This window comes from Megachile rotundata, chromosome 13, assembly GCF_050947335.1.
Source record: "Megachile rotundata isolate GNS110a chromosome 13, iyMegRotu1, whole genome shotgun sequence".
Classification (NCBI taxonomy): domain Eukaryota; kingdom Metazoa; phylum Arthropoda; class Insecta; order Hymenoptera; family Megachilidae; genus Megachile; species Megachile rotundata.
The window spans coordinates 4912405-4927557 of NC_134995.1; the positions used below are offsets into that span (position 1 = coordinate 4912405).

Consider the following 15153-nt stretch of genomic DNA (forward strand, 5'->3'; position numbering starts at 1 on the left):
AAAATGTAAAAAATCCAATTAAATTAAACATGCTCAAAATTTAAATTATACTAAAGAAAATATCAAGGGAAAAAATAAATGCAAACAATAACTGCTTTTGATTCAATTTCTTTTAAAAAATGTATTTTTACATTTTATTGATACCCATGAACAGATTTCACATTTGTTCGATGTTTACTTATTATCTATTTAGTTCAGAGCAATTAACACACACGATTGAGAATTTTTTGGCATGGATCTGACGAGCAAAGACAGGATGAGTGGGTTGAACTGCTACACCACCAGGGTAAGCAGGTAAGCAAAAAGATGAAAACAGAAGGTCGAAAGCGAGATAATGTTGTAGGTGAATAGAGCAAGGATAGACACAGACAAGCGTACATTTCGTAGGCCTAATTATTGGTTCCGACCCAGTTCCGTTCTGAAACAAGAACATAATAGATGGAAGCAATCAATTTTTAAATTGCACCCTAATTCAACGGAAGAATATTCTCGCGTGAAAATCGTACAACTATTTAGATCCGATAAAAAAACTTCTTAGAGAAATGGGTATCTATTAATATTCAACTTCAAGCTTTTGTATTAAGATCAGCGAATTATTTGAAGAATAGGAAAAAATATTTGTTTTATTATTTTATTGTCTTTCGACACCTTTTCGTTTGAATACAAATAATTGCCAACACTAGTGGAATTTTAAATTATCAGTTAAATGTAGATAAATTGAGAAATATATTTATTGATACATTAATGTGTTTTTATTAGAGATTATTTAATCAGGTTGTAAATTCTAGTTTAATTCATTAATCTGCAAAACATAAATACAGCGGTGTACATCAAAATCCAATATGGCGGGAAATAAGTGAATATCAAAGTCATGTCGCTACTCCTATATTTTCCTATGCTAAAAATAAGTATATCATATGCACATTTTTAGATCTAGATGAGCTGCAAGAAGTATCGCTGAATTAATTTAACAACTATTGTATGAAAAGTCAAAAAATTGATTCTGGAGAAATGACTCAACTTACAGAATAATTTTAAGTTAAAATTTGAAAGGTACCTTTTGACACTTTACTGAAATAATGTTAAATATATGTTCGAAAACGTTCTCAATTCAGGATGTATGTAGAATGCTAAATCTACAGTAAAGGTACCAAAGATCGTATCTGCTGTTAATGCGACGATTTCCATTACAAAAAATGAACTTACCGATCGCAGGATTGTTCTCGTTAAAGGTATGAAAAGTACTAAAGGTTTTTAAGCAGGGGATTATCGTGTCGCTACTTAGGAAGAATTTTAGGACGACGACGGGGCGATCCCGAAATCCAAGACGACTGCGTCCGAAGGGAATGACAGAGATCGGGTTGCTTCGGACCACCGTCGTGCTCGCCGCAAACTTTATCCTACCTGTTTTCGCTAATTGAGCGAGTAAAAATGTAACTGGACCTTACGCCCCTGAGGTATTTGCACCCTTTTCAAGATACGATCCGTTCTTTTCCCAAGGTAAATTTGCGCTGGACCGCGTTCCTCTTTGCAGCCGGTTCCCCCGATCGCCCGATCATCCCCTCAACACGGCTTAATGGCGTCCAAATCGTTATTATTTATTCACTTTTCATGAAGCAATTTCACTTTACATGCAATTTCAATTTTTTTGATGATTTTTAGCTGATTATCAGTGAGTAATCAATGTTGCACGGAGGGTTGAGAAAGTGAATTACGTAGCGAAAATTGAATGAAGTTTGTAGTTTCGAAGTTTGTAGTTACTATATTAAACTTTTAATTCTTTTACAAATTTTCAAATTTATAAACTTTTAGATTCATAAATATATTTGCAAAACCCTAAATTTATAGATTTATAAATTTGTATGAATTGGTACAAATATTTTAAATTTAATATTTGCAAGTCTTTTGACTTTGCAAATTTTAAAATCCCTTTTTATGGTACTGATTTTTTAAATCTATGAATTGTTAGATTATTAGACTACTGGTTTTATAAATTTACAAATTACTGAATTTTTGAATTTTTAATTTCTCAGTTTTTGAATTTTTGAATTTCTCAATTTCTCAAGTATTCAATTTCTCAATTTCTCAATTTCCCAGTTTTTCAATTATTCAATTTTTCAATGTCTCAATTTTCCAATTTTTCAATTATTCAATTTCTCAATTCTTGAATTGCTCAATTTCACTATTCCTCAATATTACATATTTCCAAATTTGCAAAATTTTGAATTCCCAACCCTCCACATTTCTAATTCTTCAAATCTCTAAATTACTCAACTAATATGTTTCCAAATCTTCTAGTTTCCAAATTTTCAAATTGAAATACCTGTGAATTTCTAAAATTTGAAACTCAAATATCCAAATTTTTAAATTCCCAAATTCCTAGATTTTTAAACATCAAAATTCCCGAATATCTCTATCTTCAAATTCTGAACCATCCTCAAATTACAAAATCTTTAAAAATATGTAAACATCAATATCTAAGAGACATCTTCCATCAAAGTTATTATATGTATACATTATATCTAAGGTACATTTTCCGTAGGAAAACCAGAATTATTAATCAGAGCTATTAACATTTTAACTACCAAAAGACCAAATGACCTTTATGAATCTTACTTTAAGTTACAGTTTGTTAAGGCAAATTTCTTGAAATCTATATATCTTTGCATCAGGATGAAAAATTATTTTGTACATTAATTTATGCTTCACTATTTCTTTATTTATATCACGACTTCATTTTAAATTTTTAAATAAATGTGTATTATACACCGACGAATTTAATGTTAACGTATAGCTGTGTCATTGGTTAACTCATTATTGAATGCAATATTAAGAATAACAAAGAAGATTAAAGTATAAGACAGATTTTGCATTTAGCGACCGTTGATGATACGACTTATAATTAGAAGTGAACTCAAAATTCGACTGAGATAAAAATATGAGTCACATTCGAACTGTAGTTTGCGTCATGAATGTGACACGAATGATTATTTAATCAATTATTATAGCAGGTATTTTTGAAATATATTAGCGTTAACACTAATATATCTATCATTTATATACATAGAGCAAATAAACCTAATATGGAACAAGGACATAACATTAAACACCGCAATATGTCGGTAAATATGTAAATGAAAGACGAAATCTATCAATAACTATGTAACATACTTTGTTATAGACAAAAAACAATGGTATTAAGTTCAATTAATCACATTACTTTAAACTATGTACACGTGGAAGTGTATCATTAATGTGAAGCATTGTTGTATTCGTAATGCTTATAATTTTCTAAATAACAAGTTACATTTGTTACGAAAGGTATATTGTAAAGTATTATTCTTATGCAATTTATTATTAAGCTTACTTATGTTGAGTGTCCAAAAGCAATTTCTACTTAAAAATTATACTGTATATATTTAAAAAAGATGATTATAAGAAACTATAGTAGCAAACAAATTAAAGTAACAAGAAATAACGAAGTTCCCTAAAAAACCACTCATTGAACGTTGATCGTTTCACCCTAGAATGCTAAACCTCGAACCCACCATTATTACATAATCAATAAACTGTCGCCGCAGTTAGCAACTCCCATCAAGTCCTACTATCAACTCCTACCAATTCCCATCGGTTATTCCTTCGAACGTTAGTCTTCACCCTCTTAGACACCCATTTTTAAATATTATCTCGAACGCCGAATTACCGAAGAGGTATATCCAACAACAGGTAGTTCGCGCGTTACGGTTGGGGAAACTTCTACCCACGTTAAATGTGGAACATATAGGTGCGCATAATGTGCATCGAACACAACTCGTACATGTCCATACACACATGTACATGCGCAAGTCGAAAGGGCCTACGTTATGGTTGCACGGTTTTGTACATGATCGTGTAGGTTGGAGGCGCCGATGCCACCTGTTGCACTAGCCGTTCGCATACTCAGAGCTGGTTGGCCCTACTTCATGGTAAAAGTGGTGGGGTTATTCGAGGAGTTTTCATTGGTCGTGCGGCACGTGCTGCACGAGGGTGCCTCGCTCCGAAAACGCATAAATTCCCTGGCAGTGTGCCTGCCGAGTTCAGAATCACCCCGACGGCCGAGTCGGTATGCGTGTACAGAATTTGAAGAGAACCATTTCTATACCGCGAACCAGCAACCCACTGTTTTACGCGAGAAGACTACGTTGAAGCTTGATTAATCCGAAGTTTATCGTTGAACAACCGTGATTCCGTGACAACACAGTGGAAAAGTGAAGGTATCAAGGAGCTCACAGTCCTAGCCAAGTTCACGAGTGAACGTATTTTCAATTTTGGTGCGATGGAATTGCAGGAGATGTTTCGCTATGGATACATGTTCCCGCCTAGAGAAGACGATGTCGTATCCTGCACGTATCTGGACTTACCGAGTTATTCCTATTCGAAGAACAAAACCGATCTCCCTCCGGTAAGCACAATCACGGTACCCCAGTGCATCGTCTACGATGGTAATCACAGTGACGGCTGGCACACGCCAAGTCCAACCGCAAGTCTGCGATCGGTTAGTCCTGTTACGACCCTATCCATATCATCCGAACCCGATACGATAAGCACCTCAGTTACTTATCGCCTGCTAGGCTCTGCGGAGGACTTGAACAAAAGGTACACCGCGAAGAGGAATCAGATGAGTACCGAAACGAAGCACGGTATGAACATGGTGGATCTGACAGAGGAAGTAAACAGCATGGACGCGGATACCGATGGGACCGGCGACGTTGAAACGGAAACGGAACACGAGAAGGCGCAGTCGTGTCGAGGCAGTGTCATCAGCAATTCCAGTAGTTTCTCGGACAGAATCGTCGACGCTGACAGCGAGGACGACGCTGAAATGAGCGACAGTCCAGATCATGTTGGTTCTGGAATGCATGGGACCGGTAATGCGGTCAGAAGAAGAGGTAAATACGTTAACTCGACGATCGTTAGGAAACGCAGACTGGCGGCAAACGCCAGGGAACGAAGAAGAATGCAGAATTTGAACAAAGCGTTCGATAGATTGAGAGCTTATCTTCCCTCTTTGGGCAACGATAGACAACTGTCCAAGTACGAAACTCTTCAAATGGCACAGTCTTATATCACCGCGTTGTACGATTTGTTACAATGAGAATTATTTTCGTACGAAAAATATATTTTTGTCACTATGGAAAGATTTGCAGAGACGGAAGTGAGATTAATGAAAGATGTAAAGACGTTAGTGAAATTAATGAAAAAGGTATTTTTGTTTGTGCAGAGAGAATTTTTCGTTGAACGTATCGATAATCTGCGATTAATATTGTTTATGGAATGTTGTGTTTGCGACCGAACGTATTACTTAGTTGCAGATATTAGTTATACAGAAATATGCTTTCATTCCAAACAAGTTGCTTTTACCGTTAGCTTGTCTTTTCCTATCTTCTTTATTTAAACATAATTACCTTGTATTATTATCGAAGTAATATTTATCGTACGATGTGATACAGAGACAATCTTGAACTAATGTATTTACGAGATGCTTGTAAATAATAGGAACTTTGTAAATTTTGTAAAATAGTAGTATTATAACTAGTAAGTTTTTAATGTAGCGTTGTATTATAAGATGAATGAAGTCAGGTACCTATAATTTATTAATGCGCTCTTCTTTGAGACTGAAACATGTGTTGAGAAATATAATTATTTTATAAATTCTTGAAGTTGTATCCTTCTCCTGCCTATTGAAAACATGCGTTCTTTTCTTTCAACTAAAGAAGAATTCTATTCTTCTATTGACTTCTATTTGACCAAGCTTGAACGTTCTGTTACGAAATGAAATTGCCTAATTGTTTAATCAGGTTCATGTCGCGATGTTCTGTCAAATGCGAAGTTAGATCATAAGGGATGAAGTATATTCGGGGCGAAAGAAAAACAGCATCGTCATCGGTGGTCTGGTCGTCATACGAAACCCACGCGACGCGTCGGTGCCCGGTTTCATTGCAATTTGAGAACCTGCAGCCTCCTTTCTTCGACGATGACTCTTCCTTCTTTCTCTTTCTTTCGACCCGGTTCTCCTTCGATTCTTCGCTATTGCCACCGAATCATACTTTCTTTCGTTACAAATAAAAATGTAATTAGTAACTGGTTACAACTTTTACGAGAAGCTTTGTGTTTCATCACAAAGTCTTATCACAACATTTCATCACACGATTGTTTGTGAAGAATAAATATGAAAGGATACAGCTTTTATACATCCAAAATAGTTTTTGTCAGAATTAACAGCAAATTTACAATGGCCATTTACTCTTAAATTGAGGGTAAATAAAACAAAAGTTATTAGAAGGAAAATGAATAAATAAGATATGTGTAAGAAGGGATGAACTTTGAAATAAAAAATCAAATATTTTCCAAAGTAAGTATAGAATTCTACATAAAATTCAAGTATTACACACACAAATATTAAATAGTAAAAAACATCGACTCATTGTGTTTTTATTAATTATGCGAATTGAAAAAATTAACCAAACGCTTCAGTTCATCACGGTATTAGATTAAAAAATAAATATTAACTTGAAAAGTGATATTCAATATATATTTTTTATGAATTCTTACTAAAATCAAACGTGTCAATAATTAGTATACATAATTATACTAATATTTAAAAAATTAGAAATTAATATAATTTATCTTATTGCTAGAAATGATTTCAGTTCAGAACAAAAACAAAATGGCGAGGTTTAAAATTAAAGTATGGAAATTTTTGTTTTTTTCTTTCTTGGAAATTTTATGATAAAGAAAATAACGTGTAAGAGGCAATCGAAGGATAAAAGGATTTAACTATAAATTAATGCCAGAATTTAATAATTTTCAAAATACACGAGTAATTAACGAAATCACAATAACTAATGAATCATTATTTATAACAAAAGTCCTCGATTGATGTAATAACTCAGATTGATGTACAAAATTAATATACAATTATGCTCATACATTATATTCATTATACAGTATCTAAAACAAAAGATGCACAATCCTGTTCATACAAAAATTTTTACACATAGTATCAAGTACCTTGAATAACAAGTTAAAACTTATAACAAGTTCATTCTATTATTTTTCTCGACTAGCTCTGAAAAATATATTCCAAAAAAGGAAATATGTATGAATATTCCTTTTTAATATATCATGTTAGAAAATTCTCAGTTTTCGAAATATGCATAAAGTCGAGGATTTGAATCCTAGTTATTAGCACAAAAATACTTCATTTTAAATATAAATAAATGAAGAAATAAAAATCTTCCTGTTTAGTTCATTTAAGACACGTAAAAGTAATTAAAGGATGATAATTACGAGACGCCATATTTTTATGCAGATGGCTAGTGAGGAGTGTGAACCCTAACACGATGAATTATGTCCGTATAATTACTTCATAAAACTTCTATAAAATATGTGCATATGTAATATATAAGGAAGTACAAAAATCAATTTAACCTAGTCCTAAAAGAAGTAACAAAAATAATTAACTTATGTCTGTAGAATATAAGATGTGCAAATGAATTTTTGGAATATCAAAGTATCAGAAAAAATGTTAAACCAAAATTACTAGTTTTGCATTGTAAAAGCATTGTAAATATTGTTTGCTAATATTTGCTTCTAATATTTACTAGATTAAATTATTAGCACCATAAACTAAAAAAATGGCGCTAATTTATATTTTCAAAGTTTTTCTGTTACTAAAATTTTTACTTTTTTAAAATGCTTATTCTTGATCACACAACAAGTTAAAAAATAATATAGCAAAAGCTTATAGCCAACAAATATAACATCTTTCTATGAAATATAAGAACGTAAATATAAAAATGCAGTACCAAATAAACCTTGTAGCTTTTTTTAGCGCTGCACAAGCTATGATTAGTATGATCAAGATGAGAAAAGAAGAAAATTTTGCTTCTATTCTCTCGCGATTAGCGCTGCATGGTTACAGTAAATATTTAACACGGCATCGCGTGTTAAACCCGGTTGTGCAATATTTACCGAAGATGAGCGAACAAACAACCCTTATTCTTTACACAAAAGGTAAAGGATACGCAAGAATACCCTGACTCGGAAGAACTTTGAGAAGCTTCTAAACAATGATGACCTTTTTTCGATCCTTATTGAGACAATACTACACTTAGGAGAGTCTAAAAGCAATAACGAATATAATAATTGCTATAAAATAAATATTAATCGATTTATCATCATTCCCTTTATCTCATTTTTGTCTAATAGATTAAAAAATTCCTGATCATCAACGAACTGAAATTTCGAAGCTAAACAATTTAATTAGACGGCAACAAAAATTCCACTGACTGTCGCGTGGCAGTCTCTATCGCGTCTCTCCGCGTTCCCAGAGATAATACCCTTAAAGAAGGTAGGACACGAGAATCTTTGCGAATTCGATAAAAATCTCGCGACATCTTCGTTTTCGTTCCGAGGACCATGGATCGGTTGGCCGGTAATAAAAGAAAGAACAGAACAAAAGGATAAAACTGTGGAAGGAAAGAAAGGAAAGAATCTCATAGACGAGAGAACGTAAATATTGTTTGAAGCAATTAATTCTCCGGCGGACTACCACCTTCGCGTTGTCAGGAGGGTTCGCCTTGACAAAGAAGAGGAAGCTCGGACCCGCCGGCAGTGACCAGTGGCCACTGTCATCAAAATACTCGAAGGGGTTGGGTACAGTGAAATCAGGAAATGGAAGGGGTAAAAAAGTGGAGGATAAAAGACAAATGCCGCCGCATTGTCGTTGTCTGATCGTGGAGATTGCTTTATTTGAGCACATTTAGCGCAGAGATCTCGAAAGCCTGGCGAATATTTTGTAGCCGCTACCACATACGACCCTTCGATCCACCATCAGAAACGATACACAGAGGCGTAACGCATTAAGCATCGGAATAATGTAATCTGCCGACTGGGATCAGGCGATAAATATAATCTGCCGGTTGAAATTTGTCGGTGGAGGAGCATCTTGGTTACTTACGAACCTGTGCCTTCTTCTTCGTATCGGGATCGATTTTAACTTTTAACCGATCTTATTGTGTGACTCTGATAGATACTTATCCTATGTTATTATCGCTGTTATTGTCACTATCATGTTGTTGTTGCCGTTATTTTTATTTTCATTGTCGTTATTATCATGTTGTTGTTGCCGTTATTACTATTGTCATTGTCGTCATTATAATTGCTATTGCTACTGTTATTATTGTTACTACTGCTATTATCTATATTATCGTTATTATGGTTGTTACTATTGTTGCTATTGTCGTCATTATCGTTGTCATCGTAATTACTATCCTCATCATCATGATATTGTAGTCTTTATTATCATTGTTATCGTTACTACCGCGATTATTATTTTTGCTATTATCCATATTACTATTGTTATCGTTAATCTCATTGTTATCGTAGTTGTTAACGTTACGGTTATTTTGTTGTTGTAATTATCATTGTTATAGACATCAGGATTGTTAATATTAATGTTATCGTTGCTACCATCATTATTATGCTTGTTATTGTCCACATTGCTGTTGCTATTGTTGTCAGTTTCATGTTGCTGTTGCAGTTATGTAATTGTCTTCGTCGCTACCGCCATTATCATTCTTACTATTGTCCATATTATACTATGATTGCTATTACTGTTATAATCATTATAATTGCCATTACTATCGTTGTTACTGATATTGTTTATAAATTTTCCCTGCACCTAGAATCAAACATATCATTAACTAGACTGAGAATTGTACGAATTCTTTATAGAGTGTCAATGCAATTTTCACTATTTAATTGTTTCAGCTATAACATTCAGTAATAAGGTGAGTGTGATCAATATTTTTATCGGTGCATAATGCACACTTAATTTAAAATATATATTGAAATTGAAAAATAAATATATAAATAATAAGACACAAATTTACGTACACATTGATTGTTTATTTTAATGAAAACTAACACAGACGTCAATGAAACAACACGAAAAAATTTTGTAACTTAAAATAAATAACTTGTAAAGAAATTCGACCTTTGGTAACTTCAGTGTTAGTATTTACGAATTATTTATATAATAATAGTAATATTTATCAACATACTCTAATTTTGACAAAATAAAAACAGAAATACGACTGTAAAAATTACAAGCGCGCAGAAAGAAGCGCATGGCGGCTACTTATGCAATTCACTATGCCGAAATTACTCCGAGCTTAAACCGGTGGATATAAATCAATCGTGTTCTGTCAGCGATATTCGTCTCAACTCATTCACGTGACAAACTCACGCAATTCAGTCCATACGTTCAACTTTAAAGCTGCGGTTGCATGATTTATTCAGCAGACCGGCCTTCTCAACTCGGTTGAATCAAAATATTCATCGACCTAAAAAAAGGAGGAAAGGTGCGCATGTGAATTTAGAATGTAAATAAAAAATAAGAGAAAACAAACGAGGAAACTACCAAAAAGGGAAAATTAATCGAAACCGACAGGAAGGGAGTACATAAAATGATATTGTTTAATACTATTTTATTGCAAAGTATTTAGATACTCCTACGTATTGTTCCATCACAACCTGTAAATTGGTTTAAGAATTTTATTTATTTAAGAAACTGTTAGTAAGTAAGGTTTATTTAAATGGAGAAGTTGTTTTTAATAATAATTATGGAAAATGTTTCATATGCACATAGTTAATAAATAAAATTAACTGACTCAATAAATAAAATGAACAAAAGTTAAATAGATGTTATCTAGGTTTACTACTGTACAAAGTTACTGTCAACAACAATGTTACCTAATACTTTTGTTATCATTTCTATTATTTTGTATAAATATCCAAGTGTGCATACTGATACTCCCATTTTATCAATCATAATATCTATTGTAATTTATGAAGGTTTTTATTACTTTTAGATTTTATTTTGTTCAATTATTAAAAATTTAGAATATGTCCTATATCCTTTCCCTTAAAATTGCATACAGATTGACATTCATTCATGATACCAACATAAAAATAAAACAAATTTTGCATTTGCCAACCTATTACATATTTTACTAATTTCGCCTTGTTATGCTATAATGTAACCTTATTGTTCTAATATAACCTTACTGTATCATAGCTTTATAGTTATAATATAACTTTACAGTTATACAAGTGTACATTTATAAAGTGTCAAAATAAAAGTACTTTTACATAATAGAACAAAAAAATGTTACAGCTAATATTAGAAGAACTTTATCGTTATAATATAACCTCATTGTTACGTGTAACAATGTGTATAAATATGTGTGTTTACATTTATAAAGTGTATAAAGTGTGAAGTTACATAAATGTTACAGTTAATATATCAAGAATGTATGCATCGTTTAAACTTTTAATAGTTTCACTGGTGCGTGCCATTTAATTCATAGGTTCACCGGAAATCCGCTAAACACGGTGATTCCAAAAGAAGGACCTCACGGAAACCTTTCTGGCGTGTTCTTCAAAGGTGTCGATACAGTATCTTTTTAATGTTTCAAGCCTTGGTGCGTGCTCTCGCGAATGCTTTCGGATTATAAACGCAGGTAGATGGTGTGGTCGATCCTGGTGAATGCAACGAAAAACACGACCGCCCATCGTGAGGGACTCGATGATCCTGCGAGCTCACCATCCAAGTCGTAAATCGGTAAAAGATCTCCTACCTGTGATCAGAACGGTGGAATAAGAGCAAAGCTATCGACTGGGTTACGTTTATGTTCCAGATTTAGAAATTACCTTTCGGATAGTGTATTTACTCTTCTTAGGTTATGTTAATAAAGGAGTTGCTGCACCTAGAGAAAATTTTTTCATAGATTTCACTCAAGCTCACGGTGTTTTAAAAATATTAATTTAAAGTTAATTATACTGTTACCTTCGTAACTTCATAAACTTTATAATATATGTATTATTCTTATGATTTGTAGATGTATGAGGAGCTATAAAAGTAAAATGAAAGAATGACATGAAGAAACTTGGATTACGTAGATTCAAGATAGGAGCGTTAACAAGAAATGCGAAAAATAAAAATTGTTCTTCTATCTAATATTCTTGGATCTAAACCAACCCTAACTCGTTATAAATCAAAACTCTTCCCAAGGTAGTTCTATTCTTCGATGGCACGGCGGCACAATGACGACCGTACACAATCGTGTACGAAACGCGTTCGTCCAACCGATTTGTTTGTTCGGCCGTTTCGTGATCGAATGAAATCCGCTTAATACGATCGAAAGGTTTTCGCGTTTGAAAGAGGTATCACGGGTTTGAAAACACGTGAAAGGGTCGTACGAAGTTCGAAGTGGATACGGGGGTTCACAGAAAACCGGATGGGAAAGTTAAAAAGGGGGAAAAGGAAAAGAAAGGGGCAGCGTTCGACACACGCGACACGAGCTTACTCTTAGTTTCTGCTGGCCACTCGAACCACTGCCCCAGGGGCATTAATTTCATTTAATCAAACAGCGGCGATACTTGGCCCGACCCTTCCTTTTGTTTACTCTTACTCTTTAGCTGCACGATACGCCTATATTTAAGTTTTCAAGGTGGTGAATGTTCTTATAGAAATGAGTACTTTACCTTTTCCTTTTTAACTACGCTGCAAACGTAATTAGACTAAACTATACTAATGATTTGCTGGTTGTTAAATTAAATATTCACCTATTCAATCAGAATACGTCTAAGCTTTATAAATATGGACACACGTGGCAGAAAATTAGTGCACAATTTTTAGGGTCTCTATTAAAATATAAGGTTGGTAATATATTTTTGAGTTCAGCATTATTTCATGTCTTTTGAAATAATTTTGAAATTATTCATTGTCTTTTGACACAAATTTCGAATGAAATTGATAGAAATTTTTTCTTTTGCGAATTTAAAAAAAAAATTTATATTAATTAAATTTGATTCCACCTGTTACTTTTGAATAATTACAAAATTTTAAAGTCTTCATTATTTCAATTTCATAAATAAATTTTTATTCCAGATGAAATTTATTTGACTGTATAAGTTATTTCTCATTCAAAAATATTGTTGTTTGATTAAAAATTTTGATTAAAATATTATTTGAAGTAATGTGCAATTTTAATATACATAACACAAGACATTAGGTTTGTTTGTTTCTTACTTTGAATAACCTAAAAATCGTTAGTGTAAAATATACTCTGCTAAATTTTTAAATAAATTATTATGAATAGAGTATATTACTTGTATGCATTTTAAAATTTTTATTAAAATATAATTAAAAAATTATTCAATACTGTGTAATTTTTGAATGGTCTATGTTAAAAAATGACTATACCTAACCTAACATAACATTGAATTGGTTCTTTTTCTGTTTTTTAAAGAATGTTCTTAATATACCTTAAACTTTGAAAAATATAATCAAAAAATTTGTATTTTAAAAGGAACTTTTTTAACAGATTTTTGAAATGTTAAATTAGGTCTATTACCAACATTATATCGTTAACAGGATAGGTTAAAACTTATATAATATCTCATTTTGTTGCAATTTATTAATTTGATACTGCGCAGCAACAAGGCACTTTGTAAGAACGTTGTTTTAATTAAAAAGAAGTAAACTAATTTAATGTTGTGCATTAGATTATAATATCATTCACAAATTTTTACGAAGGATTACAAAAATATGTACAATCCACTTTTTTATCTTAAATAGTTATGAAAATATAATACGACCTAGCTATATGGGACATCCTGTATCGGATTGATTCCAAGGGTGCACCACCATATAGCAGCACAGTGCAACCAGTCGCTTAAACACATTCAGTTTCGTTAAATAGTTTTCTAATTCGCCATTCGTTGTATAATTTATTAATTTATCAACGCGCTTTCTATATTGTACTTTTTCCTTATTGTTTCCAGAAAAACTTCGGAATACCGTCACGTTCCGATTCTGGTCAAATTTTGCAAATAAGCTCCTTTCTTTCAAAAGGAAACGTCTGTGAAAACAGTTTCTGACTCGAATGAACAATTTTTATCGTTCGAATGTTGTTCTCTATATTACCGACGAGACACAGTATAGTGTGCATGTTCGGACCCTGGGAATATATTTCAAACAGTATAAAAGCAATATTAATAAATGTATAATAAATATATAGCATATTAATTAATAAAATCAATATTAATTGAATTTTTACAAAAATGGAATAAGTGGCGCCATCTCTCCGGTGAATAGGGCGAACTACATACTTTTGAAACTGTAGTTTCATTAATTATAACCTTCTACGGCTATACGATAGCGTGTGAGACGGAATCCTTAATTAGCCTAAGAATTGTTTAAAATTGATAATGGTTTTGTAAAGTTAAAACATTCCGAAAATAATTTATCTCGCACTCTGGTGTAATTTTATGCGTATTATATTAAATTAAACCAATAAAATTAGTGTTATTTGAATTTTTCGAAAATGTGGTGATCATCAGAGTTGTCGATCAAGGAGAGTTCTGTTATCGAAGTCGTTGATCATGAAGCATTGTATTTGTACTTGTGAACAAATGATTAATGTTTAAAGCTATCGTCGTTTGATCATATTTAATTTTATTTTAAAAGCAAAGTCATTCGCTATTCATTCTGTTATCAAACCTGAATTCAAGAACACGTATCAAAATCAATTTAGAATCAATTTCAATAAAATTAGTTATTTTGTAAAATTATTATTTATCAATTATTAAAATATAGGGAGACAAACTCTATCGAAACGATATGCGTGGCGTCATCTAGCTGTAGAAGGTTAGAACTAATGAAACTACAGTTTCAAAAGTGTGTAGTTCATCCTGTTCGCCGGAGAGATGGCGCCACGCGTTTTATTAAAAAAAAAATTAAAATAATACTGATTTTATTAGCTTAATTGACAATAATATGCTTAAAATTACATCAGCAATATTAATTATCCGCGGAATGCTTTGATTTTATAATAATTAGTTATGCTATTATTTATGTCTTGATGGCGAAACTTTAGAAAACCGCCATTGCCATTTAGCAACCAATAACAGAACCCGAAAAATAGAAAATGCATTTGTCTTCAAAATATTTTGAATTTTACTTTTCTGTAATAATTAGAATATTCTACAATCTCAATTGAACATAAAGAATGTAATTATAATGTGCTAAAACTATTAGGAAAG

At 32.4% G+C, this 15153-nt stretch overlaps 1 protein-coding gene and 1 long non-coding RNA gene across 4 annotated transcripts; one reads left to right on the top strand and one right to left on the bottom strand.

Annotated features, from left to right (window-relative positions):
• The first annotated feature begins 4092 nt into the window (after positions 1-4092).
• ato (atonal) lies at positions 4093-5665 on the top strand. 2 transcript variants are annotated; one of them, XM_012280785.2, is made up of 2 exons: positions 4093-4253; positions 4328-5665. In XM_012280785.2, the coding sequence occupies exon 2, from the start codon at positions 4331-4333 to the stop codon at positions 5132-5134; it is 804 nt and encodes a 267-aa protein (XP_012136175.1). In that variant the 5' UTR covers positions 4093-4253; positions 4328-4330; the 3' UTR covers positions 5135-5665. The 2 variants fall into 2 exon arrangements, with proteins under 2 accessions (XP_012136175.1, XP_003701376.1); XM_003701328.3 differs by having other exon boundaries at positions 4093-5665.
• A 5098-nt stretch (positions 5666-10763) lies between these two features.
• On the bottom strand, positions 10764-12784 carry LOC105661938 (uncharacterized). Of its 2 annotated transcripts, XR_013040248.1 has the most exons (4): positions 12086-12784; positions 11894-11957; positions 11758-11813; positions 10764-11684 (listed from the first exon to the last, which is right to left on the bottom strand). It is a non-coding gene; the product is annotated as an uncharacterized LOC105661938 (long non-coding RNA). The 2 variants fall into 2 exon arrangements; XR_001095250.2 differs by having other exon boundaries at positions 11894-12784.
• Positions 12785-15153: the final 2369 nt, after the last annotated feature.